The sequence below is a fragment of the Coenobita brevimanus genome, chromosome 101 (genome assembly GCF_032717465.1).
Source record: "Coenobita brevimanus isolate Jiangsu-jjx chromosome 101, ASM3271746v2, whole genome shotgun sequence".
Lineage (NCBI taxonomy): Eukaryota > Metazoa > Arthropoda > Malacostraca > Decapoda > Coenobitidae > Coenobita > Coenobita brevimanus.
Window position 1 is genome coordinate 39,030,695 of NC_137054.1, and position 13,695 is coordinate 39,044,389.

The 13,695-nt window shown below is 40.3% G+C and overlaps 1 protein-coding gene across 1 annotated transcript in view; it reads left to right on the plus strand.

Annotated features, from left to right (window-relative positions):
* Positions 1-13,695, plus strand: part of LOC145415010 (protein MON2 homolog) — a 1,148,323-nt gene that overhangs the window by 1,024,801 nt on the left and 109,827 nt on the right. Inside the window, exon 28 of the mRNA XM_080284427.1 lies at positions 4,448-4,632. Within this exon, the coding sequence (XP_080140553.1) occupies positions 4,448-4,632 (185 nt within the window). The remainder of the gene's footprint in view (positions 1-4,447; positions 4,633-13,695) is intronic.

The following is a 13,695-nucleotide window of genomic DNA, read 5'->3' on the forward strand; positions in this document are numbered from 1 at the left end:
GGCAGGGAAGGTACATCTTTGGGAAGGCAAACTTTACAAGATTGAGAAAATTTTTTGAAAATGCAGATTGGAAAAAATTCAGAGAAACAAGAGAGATACAGAGGAAGTGGGATATTTTTCTAGACCTCTATAATTCAGGAGTGGAAATATTTGTGCCAAGAGTAAAGGGGAAAGAAAACAGGAAAAATGAGTGATTTAATAGAAGGCGTATGATAGCAAAAAAAGAGAGAGGCACGGCATTGAACAATTGGAGAAAAAGAGGTAACAACAGAACAAAGGAAGAATATAAAAGAACTCAAAATGAATACACAACAATACGTAGAGAAGAAGAAAGGAATTTTGAAAAAGGTATAATAGACAAATGTAAGGATGAACCCAAACTGTTTTATAGATTTGCTAATGGCAAACTGAAACAAAAGGAAGGAATCACCAAACTGAAAGTAGAAGGAGAGGTCTATATGGATGCAGCAATGCAAGCAGAAATAATGAACAAACGTTTCCAGTCAGTTTTCACTAATGAAAAGGAGTTTGTGGAAGGGGAGAGAGTGACTAGAAATGTAGTGATAAAAGATATAAAAGTGGAAGTACAGAAATGTATAAATTACTAGAAACTCAAGATGTAAGGAAAGCTCCAGGACCAGATGGAATCTCTAATTGGGTACTGAAGGAATGTAGAAAACAACTGGCGGATAAGATTCACAGTTTAATTGTGTGTTCTCTGGAAGAGGGGATAGTGCCTCAAGCATGGAAAAGGGCAAATGTGGTACCAATTTATAAGGGAGAAAACAAGGAAGAACCCCTGAATTATAGACCAGTGTCCCTAACCAGCATGGTTTCAAAATTGTGCAAAAAAAATTCTGAAAGCCAGATGGATAAAATATCTGGAAGAGGTGAATATTTTGGCTGATAGTTTTGATTCAGAAGTGGAAGGTCATGTGTTTCCAACTTGTTGAGCTTTTACTCAAGATTGATTGATGTGCTACAGGAAAGAGATGGTTGGGTGGATTGTGTGATTTAGATCTGGAGAAGGCCTTTGACAAGGTACCCCATAAGAGACTTATGTGGAAACTAGAGCATATAGGAGGACTGAAGGGGAAGCTCCTGGAATGGATGAGAGACTTTTTGAGAGACAGACAAATGAGGACAGTAATAAAGGATAAGTTGTCTGGATGGAGGGAAGTAACAAGTGGAGTCCCACAGGGCTCGGTGTTGGCACCAGTAATGTTCCTGATTTATGTAAATGATATGGTAGATGCAGTGAACAGTTATGCAAGTCTGTTTGCTGATGATGCAAAGATCTTGGGGAAGGTAGAGGTTGAAGAGGATTGTAAAATGCTGCAGGAGGATCTGGATAGGATACACGAATGGAGCTGGACGTGGGAAATGAAATTCAATGCAAAGAAATGTAAAATATTGGAAATGGGTAAAAGTACCAAGAGGCCATCATTGAATTATTTGATGGGTAATGAACCAATCACAAAAGCGAGAGAAGAGAAAGAATTGGGTATGCTGGTCCAGGACAGTTTGTCACCTGAAAAACACATTAACAAGACAGTTGAGATGTATAAACTCCTGACTAATATAAGAGTAGCTTTTCATTATATGGGTGAGGAGGTGATGAAAAAATTGATAGTGGCCATGATTCGCCCCAGGTTAGAATATGCAGCAGTAGCGTGGTCCCCACACAAAAAGAAAGATATAAACAAGATTGAGAGAATACAAAGAACAGGAACCTAAATGATCCCCAGTCTGTCAGATCTGTCATACAGAGAGAGACTTGAAAAGCTGGATTTGCCTTCCTTAGAAGAAAGAAGAAAGAGAGGCGACATGATTGCAGTGTTCAGGACCATGATGGGAGTAGATAATATTGACAAAGAAGATCAGTTTTTATGGGATAAGAGAGTAACAAGAGGACACGGGATGAAACTGAAGAAGCCAAGCTGCTTGAAGGATATCAAGAAATATAGTTTTCCTTATAGATGTATAGACCTGTGAAATAGCCTGGACAAAGAGATTGTCTAGTCTAAAAACTTAAATGATTTTTAAGCTAAATTTGACTTATTGAGAAACGGAGACGGGACCCCAGGAGCGTAGCTCATTTCTTGTATATCACAATTAGGTAAATACAATTAGCTAAATACAACAAGAGACAGGCAGTATGTGGGGAGGATGCTGGGGCGCTGTAGCGGACGGCGGCGGAACTACACACCAAGACGCAGTTGGTCCGTGCCGCACACGTCAAGTTCAAATTGTGGTGGGGGGGGGGGTCGTATTTTTTTCTAATTATTTGCGATTTTTGGCCCATTTTGGGAATTTTGGATCCCGGGACCAAAATATCCAGTAAGTGGGGATGTCCAGAAAGTGGGTGTCCGGATAGTACGGGGATTACTGTACATTGATTTTATACTTTTCGTTTCATACAAATTGGGAAGCTACTTTTCATGTCCTTATGTTTACCGAAAGCTTTCCATCCAATTGTAATGTGTCTTTTTATTTTGCTATCATTATCTTTCGTTAATTTTAGTATTTGTCCCAGGTAATTGTACTCCTCGACTCCTACAAGAATTTCTCCACTTATTCTGATGACGTTAGTGTTTGGTGATTAAACATTACTGTAGTTTTACTTCGGTTCATCTTTAGCCCTACTTTGAGACTTTTTCTGTTCAGGTCATTTAACATTTCTTGCAATGTCTCTGCTGTTTCTGAGATTAGGACAATGTTATCTGCAAATCTTAAATGGTTTAGCTTTTCTCCATCTATGTTCACACCTTTGTTTTCCCAGTCTAGCTTTCTGAAAATACTTTCTAGGCATGCTGTAAATAACTTTGGTGTATCTCCCTGACGCACGCCTTTCTCAATCTTAATTTTTTCCGACTCCTTATGTAATTTAACTGTAGCAGTTCCCTCGTTATATATGTTTTCGAGCAGTTTTACAATGTTCTCATTTACTCCTTGTTCTCGCAATGAATTTATAATTGCTATGTGCTCCACTGAGTCGAAAACCTTTTCGTAATCAACAAAACCTAAGCACAGTGGTTTATTATGTTCTGTAGTTTTTTCAGTTAGCTGATATATATATATATATATATATATATATATATATACACAGTATATTTAGATAGATAGATAGATATAGATAATATATTTCTTGCAAAAACTTTATTATTTTTCTGACCAGTGCATGATTAATTCTTGTTCGTATTTTTAGTTAGTTGTTTTCCGTGGAGGGGCACTTTTATATATATATATATATATATATATATATATATATATATATATATATATAGATAGTTAGATATATATATATAATATATTATTTACAAAAACTTTATTATTTTTCTGGCCAGTGTGTGATTAATTTTTGTTCGTATTTTTAGTTAGTTGTTTTCCATGGAGGGGCACTAACCCCCCGCCAACCCACTTATTGTCATATAGGGAACATGTGTTGGTTGGTTATAAGGTTACCACCCAGTGTTGTACATGCCCTCCTGGTTTACAGGAAATCCTTTAGCTTAGCAATCAGTATAGAGCTACCCTAAAAAGACTGACAAATGAGGAAGTGAAGGAGTGTTGTGGTGTGAATGTGGATGTGATAGGAAGCGTTAGGAGAAACACATTGAGGTAATTTGGCCATATGGATAGGATGGAGAGTGAGAGACTGATGAGGAGAGTGAGTGAGGTGGAGGGGGGGAGGGAGGGGGAGGCCAAGGATGAGATGGAGGGATGGAGTGGAGAGGTATATGAGAGAGGGGGGTGTGAGCTGGGAGCAAGCAATGAAATGGCAGGGGACAGGGCAACATGGAGGTGATTTGTTTGTGGGAACCCCTTACAGGATTAAGGTGTATGGCAATAGATAGATAGATAGCGTGACTAATTCATTAACCCCTCAGTAGCTTCTGGTGTTGAATGATATCCTTCAGTGCCAGTGTCAGAGTTGTTGAATTAGTGCGATCTGTAAAAAACTGCGAATAATTATGGGAAGGGAACGAAGTTCAGCAGTATGTGTACACGACCCTACTCTACCATCCCAAGCACTAAGTCAGTCAGTTTATTTCACATGTTATCACCCATTGGTGTACATGTTATTGGAACTTGCATAGTAATTTTGTTAGTTTTTCTATGAATCATAGCAAATCACAGGATGGGTTTAAGGAAGCTAAAAAAACACATTGCCGGGTGTGCCAGACAATTCTCTTCACATCTGTAAGAAGAAGTAATTAGAAGAAATGGTCCCTAGATCGGTCTGTGGTGCACTAGGAAAAGTGGTCCCGAGGTCAGTCTGTGGTCACACAAATGTACTATTGTACCTCACAGCCACTGAAGGCCAAAAGTTAGGATAACCTGTGCTTAGTTATTGCTGTGCAGTGCTTAGAGTGGATGCTTGATTGTTTTTCCAATCCTCACTGTGTCTTTTTTTTTTCATCTTTAATTTCACTGTCATTTGCAGCCCACCACCAGCTAACCAAAGTTCAGAGGAAGCTGAGCGAGATGAGAGCATAGATTGTCAGGTGGTAGAGCTGGTGAGAGAAGAAATATTGCCTTATGCTCATGCCACACCAAGCCACTTCATTGTCTCAGTTATGGTTCTGCTCAACAAAGGGTCCATTGAATCAGCATCAGGCACTGACTCAGGTTAGTCTGAAGTACTGCATTGTACAACATTTAGATACTTTAAACTGTCATACATCCAGTATGCTCAGGGAATGTGCATTGTAGGATATGGAGTTTTTCCGGTGGGTTGAGAGTTATTCTGGTGCATACATACATACATACTTACGTACAGTGAGCTTGCACAGCATGTGAGTGGATGGGTGGTCCTGGTCCTCACGCACTGTGAAACTGCTCTGTGAACACATAATCTCATGGGAAAAATTACATATGGTCAATACCCCCTCATACCTTGACATTTTTTGGCCCTTAGTGACATAATAAAGGGAAAGTTTTTCAGATATATACTACAGGTATGGCTACAATAACAAAAATATGGTCAGTCACCATAACAGTATCCCTGCTTGTCGTAAAAGGCGACTAAAAGGGTTGGCGGAGGGTTAGTGCCCCTCCCCGGAAAACAACTAACTAAAAAAACAAACAAGAAGCTTCGGACAAGGACTGACCAAACGATGATGACCCAGGACCGGACAAAGGACTTGGTAATGAGTACATGGAATGTAAGAGGAGCGAATGATGAGGTGAAAGAGAGAGAGATTGTCCAGGTGCTTGAGGGTGCGAAAGTGAATGTATGTGGTATAACTGAAACAAAATGGAGAGGAGAAAGTGTGAGAGAATGGGAGTATGGATGGGGTATATGTGCAGGAGTAGATGAGAATGAGAGGGCAAAGGAAGGAGTGTGTATAGTTGTGAGTAAAAGATGGAAGAAGAGCATAAGACAGTATGGATCAGTTGGGTCAAGGATTGTGTGGGTAAAGTTGAAAGTTGGAATACAAATGTGGGCGATTGTGTGTGTGTATGCGCCAACGCAAGAGCGTGCTAGAAGAGTGAGAGAAGAGTTCTGGACAAATGTGGAAATGTGCATAGAAAAGTTTGGAAGGAATGAGAGAGTGTTTTTGATTGGTGATATGAATGGTAAAGTTGGTAATGTGAAGGTGGATGGAATAGTTGGTGAGTGGGGTGTGCCTGCCGAGATAGATGAGAATGGGAGTGCGTTAGTGGACATTTGTGCTGGGAGGGGATTGGTGATAGCCAATACCCTCTTCAGGCATAAAATGATCCACAGGTATACATGGCGAGTGATGAGAAGGGTGGGTGGTGAACTGAATGAAAGGAAGGCAATGATTGATTATGTGTGTGTGGATGAAAGGATGCGAAGATGTGTAAAGGATGCAAGAGTGTATAGAGGTTGGGGGAGTGGACTTTCTGACCACTACTTGGTGGTGGCCAGAATTAGGATGCAAGTGAGATGGAGGAATAGAAGAAGGGAAAGACGAGAGGAAGGAGTAGTTGCAAGGAGAGTGGAAAGGTTACAAGAGGATGAGAAAAAGGCAGAGTATAAGAGAGAAGTGGAGGAACGATTGGAGCAGATGGGAGACGTGGAAGGTGTGTGTAAGATATTTACAGAAGAAATATGTGCAGCATGTGATGTGGTGTGTGGAAGGAAGAGAAGGCGGATGGGGGTGCAAGGAACAGCGTGGTGGACTGAAGAGGTGAAACAGGCTGTGGCACAAAAGAAGAAAGCATACAATGAATGGGTGAGAAATAGGGATGTGGAAGAAGTTGAGAGGCGGAAGAGAGAGTTATATGTGGAAAGGATGAGAGAGGTGAAAAGATTAGTAAGAGAGAGTAAGAAGAGAGTGGATGAGGAATTTGGAAGGAATTTGAGTGTAAAGTGGAGGGACTGTAAGAAAATGTTCTGGAGAGAAGTGAAAAGAGTAAGACAGGGTGGAAGTGAAGTTAGCAGGGGAGTGAAAGATAAAAATGGTAGATTACTAGTGGAGAAGGGAGAAAAAGTGAGCAGATGGAGAGAACACTTTAAGGAATTGTTGAACGTAGAGGATGGAAGTAATGCGAGTATAAGTGGCTGGGGAATTGCTGGGAGAAGGAGGGAGGTGAGAAGACAGGAAGAAATCAGTAGGATAGAAGTTGTGGAAGCAATGAAGAAAGTTAAATCGGGGAAAGCCCCAGGAATTGATGGAGTGTGTGGTGAAATGCTGAAGCATGGGGGAGAGATAGTAGTAGAATGGATGTGGAAGATGTGCAGATTGGCCTGGGAGGAAGGTAGAGTCCCGGAGGATTGGAAGTCAGGTATAATTATTCCCTTGTACAAAGGAAAAGGGAAAAAGAAGTGTGTGGTAATCATAGGGGCATTTGTCTTCTTAGTATAATAGGAAAAGTGTATGGTAGGATACTTATAGACAGAGTTAGAGAAAGAACAGAGAAATTAGTTGGAGAAGAACAGGGAGGCTTTAGGAAGGGAAGAGGTTGTGTAGATCAGATATTCATTCTTAGATCTTTAGTGGAAAAGTTTCTAGAGAAGGGAAAGAAGTTGTATGCAGCTTTCATGGATTTGGAGAAAGCATATGACAGGGTGGATAGACAAGGATTGTGGAAAGTGTTAAGAATATATGGAGTAGATGGGAAGTTGTTGAATGCTGTGAAGAGTATGTACGATGGTGCGAAGGCTGCAGTGCGTGTGGATGGTGAACTAAGTGAATTTTTCTCTTTGAAAGTTGGTTTGAAACAGGGATGTGTCATGTCTCCATGGTTGTTCAATCTGTACATGGATGGGGTAATAAAAGAGGTACAAGGTAGGGTAGTGGATGTTGGAGTGGCCCTGGTGAGAGAGGATAGTGTTTGGAAACTCCCTGTACTGTTGTTTGCAGATGATACTGTGTTGTTGAGTGAAGACGAAGGGGAGCTGCAAGGCTTGGTGGATGAGTTTGAGAGAGTGTGTAAGAAACGGAACCTAAAGGTGAATGTAGGGAAGAGTAAAGTGATGGTCTTTGAGAGAGGTGAAGTTAGTGAATGTACAGCGAGGTTAGATGATGAGGAATTGGAAAATGTGAGTACGTTTAAGTATTTGGGTAGTGTGATGAGTAAGGATGGAGGTTTGGAGGATGAATTGCTTGAAAGGGTACAGCAGGGAAGAAAGGTTGCTGGTTCCTTGAAAGCAGTGATAAGAAACAGGGAAGTGAGCATGGAAGTGAAAAAGTTACTACATGACAGTATTGTGATACCAACTCTAACGTATGGAAGTGAAGCTTGGACATTGTTGGAAGGACACAAGTCAAGAGTGAGAGCAGTGGAAATGAGTTATTTAAGAGGAGCCTGTGGAGTCACGTGGAGAGACAGGCTGACGAATGAGGATATAAAGGAGCGTTGTGGTGTGGATGTGGATGTGATAGGAAGCGTTATGAGGAACACACTGAGGTGGTTTGGCGATGTGGAGAGGATGGAGGGTGAAAGACTGACGAAGAGAGTGTATGTGAGTGAGGTGGAGGGGGGAAGAGGGAGGGGGAGGCCGAAGATGAGATGGAGGGATGGGGTGGAGAGGTATATGAGAGAGAGGGGTGTGAGTTGGGAGCAGGGCAGTGAAATGGCGGGGGACAGGGCGACTTGGAGGCGATTTGTTTGTGGCCACCCCAAACGGGATTGAGGCGTCTGGCAATAGATAGATAGATAGACTATAACAACAGTAGACAACAGGCCTGATGGACTTTACTAGCAGGGGTTCCGAAGCTTGGCAACACACTTAGAGTGTCCCTGCCGCTACCCCGGTTAACAGTTCCCAGTGTTGTATTATTCCAGGCTTTGATGAAGAAATTTATGACTTGTTGAATGTTATATTTCTTCCAGAATGCAGCAACAGTCATTATGGTGGGGGTTTCAGGTATGCCAGATGAAGCAGGTGAGTCAGGTGGGGCTGTGGGGGTGGAGGGGGAGGCTGCTGGCAAGTCAGGAGGGGCAGTGGGGGTGGAGGAGACGGCAGGCGAGTCAGGGGAGGTGGTGAGGGGAGGCTCCTCCATCTCCTCGGTACTGTTCACATTTTTGGCAATTTTCTTCATCTCTTCCTGTTTGTCTGTTTCATTCCACATCTTGTTATGGGCGTATTGGCAGGATAACAACTTGGCATTTGCAAAATAATCATCATTCAAGTGAATCCAAACATTATTATAGAAACTGGGTATCTATTCTAACTTACTGTTATTGCCGAAAACGTTATTGTTGAAATCGTTATTGGCGAGATCTTACTGTAGACTCCTCTCGAGCACCTTCCCCACAAGCCTCTAAGTCACTATTGGCACATCATGCGGGGAGAGGGGTCCTGTAGCCAGAGAAAATAGCGATTTTGGGCCACTGCTTGCCTCTGCCTCGCATATTGTGGGCTAAACTTGCGCATTCAAAGTTTTATGGTTATGATTTTTTGTCACTCGTGTACTGTGCAAGCCCACTGTACATACCTACATACATATGTACATGCATAGATACATACATTAACCCATATATCCCCGGGGCATAACAAGCAGAGCCCTTCCCACATGCAGAGTTATTTCCAAAAGTTGCCTCTTTTCAACCCATCATATCTTAGTAATTACAATACCCAGAACTTTCATCTAAAGATCAGAATATTCACCAATCCTTTGTCTCTTCATTGCAAGTACGGTATACCCAAGCCTCCAGGTGGAGGTGTTGAGGTGGGAGGTGGTGAACGAAGGCAACCTTTGGGGTTGCGGTGATCTGCATCTGTACAAGCTGACAAATTGATGACTAGGACAAGTTGGCTGTATGAGAAGCTGGTCCTGGTTGGGCTGCTTCACTCACACTCACTCACACTCCCTCATGCCCCACTATACCCTCCCACTTCTCATCACCTGCCCCTGTCATTTCATGAATGAATCACTCACACCCTGTATGAGTGGCTTGTTCATTTAATTTGCCCAATTCTTCCTGCTGTTCCATAGTGACACTAGTATACAGCGTGTGGGATGGGAGAATACTAAGGCTTATACATTACAATACACAGTACTTGCCATAAAAGATTACTTTCAGTTTCACTTGAGCACATTTTCTAAACATGTGCCACGAACATTGTCTTTCATTCTCACGAGCTCATTTTTTTGTTTGTTTGTTTGTTTTTTAACCTGTAGTTTTCCTTGTCGTCTAGCATCTTATATATAAGGGACACTTATTTGGCTTAGTTCTGACTTCACAACAGGAATGGCAGTAAATTTTAAAGTGCTTTGTGTCATAACACTTATTTTTATTTATAACTGCAAGGTCACTTTCATTTTCATTTGAGCTTATTTTTTATATCAAGGAATATACACTATGATACAGAACCACTACACTGTACTGTACATGCTGTGAAAGATTGCTTTCACTTTTCACTCCAACACTTGTTTTCTACTGTATACTGGATGATACAAAACCACTATACAGTTGTGGTCATAATTTTTTTCAATACCGTTGTTTTTCTTATCTCCTGTAGCATTACACACACACACACACACACACACACACACATTTTATATATATATATATATATATATATATATATATATATATATATATATATATATATATATATATATATATATATATATATATATATATATACAGGTAACTCGCACGGAACACGTGGGTTTCGTTCCTACCGTGCCGTGTTAGGTGCGAAATCGCGTATATTTAAACTACTCCGTATTTTGCTCCCTAGACCCCCCAAATGTGTTGTTTTGCTGTTATCTGTCACTGGTAATCACTAGAAAGCACTTTAAGTGGTTAGAAGGTTTATTTAATGTTATAACTCACAAATACAGTACTCCAGAGCAAAACTTCAACACACAAATACTGTACGTAAACACAAGGAAACATTCCGACGCCGATCATAGGTAATCATATAAATCAGGTTAACTGGTACCAGTGCTTTAACTTACAAGTACATACCAGAACAGTACATATTTAACTTAGAAATGCAGTACTGTGATATCGAATTTCAGTACATAATCTGTTAGGAATGGCTGGAAAAAAAAAAATGTTATGAATACATTTTCACCTTTTTGATTTACGTTTATGGTAGTTTCGAGTTATTTTTTACGTTATCGTTGTGCCCATGCTTGGAAAAGGGAGCGAAAGAGTTGAATTTTCAGTCCTAAATGAGAAAACTGCACGTCCTCCAAGGCTAGACTCTGCCACGGGAGAATAAAGTGGAGGGTCAGTCCGATTAGCAGTAAGGAAATTGTGTCACAACTTCCAGCTCCCACACCACGAGAATGGCTAAAAATAGAATCGTAATGTAGTTTCAGAACTAATATTAAGTCTAATTATTACGAATACAGATACAAAGCAGAAATAAATACGTTTACAGACGGGGAAAACGTACTTCTTCCGTCATAACATGTTCATCTTTCTCTATCATTTTACGTTCATCTTCATCATTTTACCTTGTTATTCTCGCAATATATATTGCTGTCTCGTAAACAGGGTGGTTGTTTGTGTTTTGCAAGGGAGGAAAAAGATTGTATTTTCTGTCTGGGTCGAGATAATGGGTGTAACTATGTGTGGTTAGGCATGGCCACAAGCGAAAAAATCGTACATCCACCCATCACGATAGCAGATGGTGAACTGACAGATGATACATGAGAGGGTGAAGTCAAGGTCAGTCTCATGTCCCAGATTTTCGTTCACTTCCCGAAAGTTTTCACAGTTTTCTACACGTTGCATTGCATCAAATGATCCAAACCATTACAGCAAACCTGAGCAAATAGGTAAAGATACCAAGACAAAAATGTATTTTTCTCTTATTATAAGTCTTTAACGAACAAACAAAAAAGGCAGTATTCCGACGCCGATCATGGGTAATCATATAAATCAGGTTAACTGGTTACAAGGCTTTATTTAATGCTTTAATTGCTTACAAGTACATACCAGAACAGTAAATATTTAACTTACAAATACAGTACTGTAGAAAAGCAGTACAGTAAGAGTTAAACGAACAAACAAAAAAGGCAATATTCCGATGCCGATCATGGGTAATCATATAATTCGGGTTAACTGGTTACAAGGCTTTATTTAATTATTAAACTTTATTTAAGTGCTTATAAGTACAGTACATACGAGAACAGTAAATATTTAACTTACAAATACTGTACAGTACTGTGGAAAAAACGAACAAATAAAAAAGGCAATATTCTGACACCTATCAGGTAAACTGGTTATAAGACTTTACTTCTTGCTTTAACGTTATTTAATAGTAATTTAAGTTGCACATAAACTTACCAGAACAGTACAGTACTGTAAATATTTAACTTACAAATACTGTGCTACTGTACTCGGGAATGTCTCACTCACTGAATTAATTCCTGCCTAGATCGTCACGTAATCAAAACAAACCGCGCGCTGCGGTGACGTTCGAGGATTTGATCTTTCAAAGGCCTCTCCTGCGTTAATTTGTAGTTTTCATAATGGTTCTTTAATCTTACGTTGTCTTATATGTATCCCAGCCCTTACCGTGTATAATTGCGAGTGCGTTCCGTGAGATCGTGTTCCGTGCGAGTTACCTGTATATATATATATACACATACATACAGTAGACCTTAGTTATTCCCGGGGGTTAGGTTCCAGAGACCCCTGTGGGAGGCAAATTCCATGGATACTCAGGCCATCACAAAATGGCATATTATTTCCACATAAGCTAAGTACATCCCTGAAAAAATAAATCATACTTTAAAATATTACAAATACATATTAACCTCTTAACCGCGGGGCGTCACTTTCGTGACGCTTGGGAGCAAGAGATCATACCGCGGGGCGTCACTTTTGTGATTCTGTGTTATTTTGAATTCACCCAGGCTTTCAAGTGGTGGCTTGTATCATCTGTCAGTACTGCCAATGTCCAGCACTAGTCAGCACTCCTAATCTCATCTGTACTCCCATCCATTGTTGACAATTTAGCCATTTCTCCCCGTTCTTGACTCCCTTCCCTACCTCCCCTCCATTACCCTCTCCTCTCGCCTGCCCGGCCGTGCTACGCTAAGTAAATCTTCCCTGGAATTTTTCACTGATTTCATCCATTGAAATAAGCCCTATGCCCTATTCATATACCAAATAATATATACAGAAAAGAAATAAGATAAGTGAGAGTGCCATACCTGGAATTGGGTAATTATCACCTGACAACACCTTACGTGCACTCGTTCGCTAATTTTCACTGTTTATTTCCCCTTGAAATATGCCGTATAATCTATTCTCATAATAAAAATATACATAAGAAAGGAAGGGAGAAGCCTAAGTGATATTTACATTCACCTGGAACTACCTAATTATTGCAGGCCACCACACTGTATTCAATGCTAAGTAAATCTTCCCTGGAATTTTCCACTGATTTCATCCATTGAAATAAGCCCTATGCCCTATTCTTATACCAAATAATATATACAAAAAAGAAATAAGGTAAGTGAGAGTGCCATACACCTAGAATTGGGTAATTATCACCTGACAACACCTCACGTGCACTCGTTCGCTAATTTTCGCTGTTTATTTCCCCTTGACAAATGCTGTATAATCTATTCTCGTAATAAAAATATATATAAGGAGGGAAGGGAGAAGCCTAAGTGATATTTACATTCACCTGGAACTACCTAATTTATTATGTATTGTCTAGATTTCCTGCCAGTCATTTCATAGCTATACATTAGCAGCTGTTACAAGGCTGACGTTGGCAGTATTGCACTCCCCCTAGGCAGGCCACCAGTATCACTTTACTGTCGTCTTTCAAGGTGAAAGTACGTCGGATTTGCACCTGTCAAATTCCGCAGCTTTTTAGCCCCATGCAAAGAGCCCTGTGACCTCTACCCCCTACTAAACCTCGTGTGGAAAGAGGTAAAGGGCTGACAAATGATAAAGTGTGACCATGATCTTTCTGGTGAGTAAAACAGTGCAAGTGGAAATGTAAATAATGTGTAAACAGCAAGTGAAAACAGTGAATGTAAATATAAGTGAACAGTGGAAAATAGTTTTATAAGTTACTGCAAGTGACAGTGCCTAACACAGTGTAAATAAAATAGAGAATGTAAATAGAAATGTAAATGAGTAGTATTATAACAATATGAGTATATATACTAGGAGTAATGAAAGTGAAAGTTTCACTCTAGCATGTGTGAATACTATGAGTTATGAAAGTGAAGGTGAAAGTGACATTCACTCTCAATGCTAGTATACAGGTCGAGAAAGTGAATGCTACGT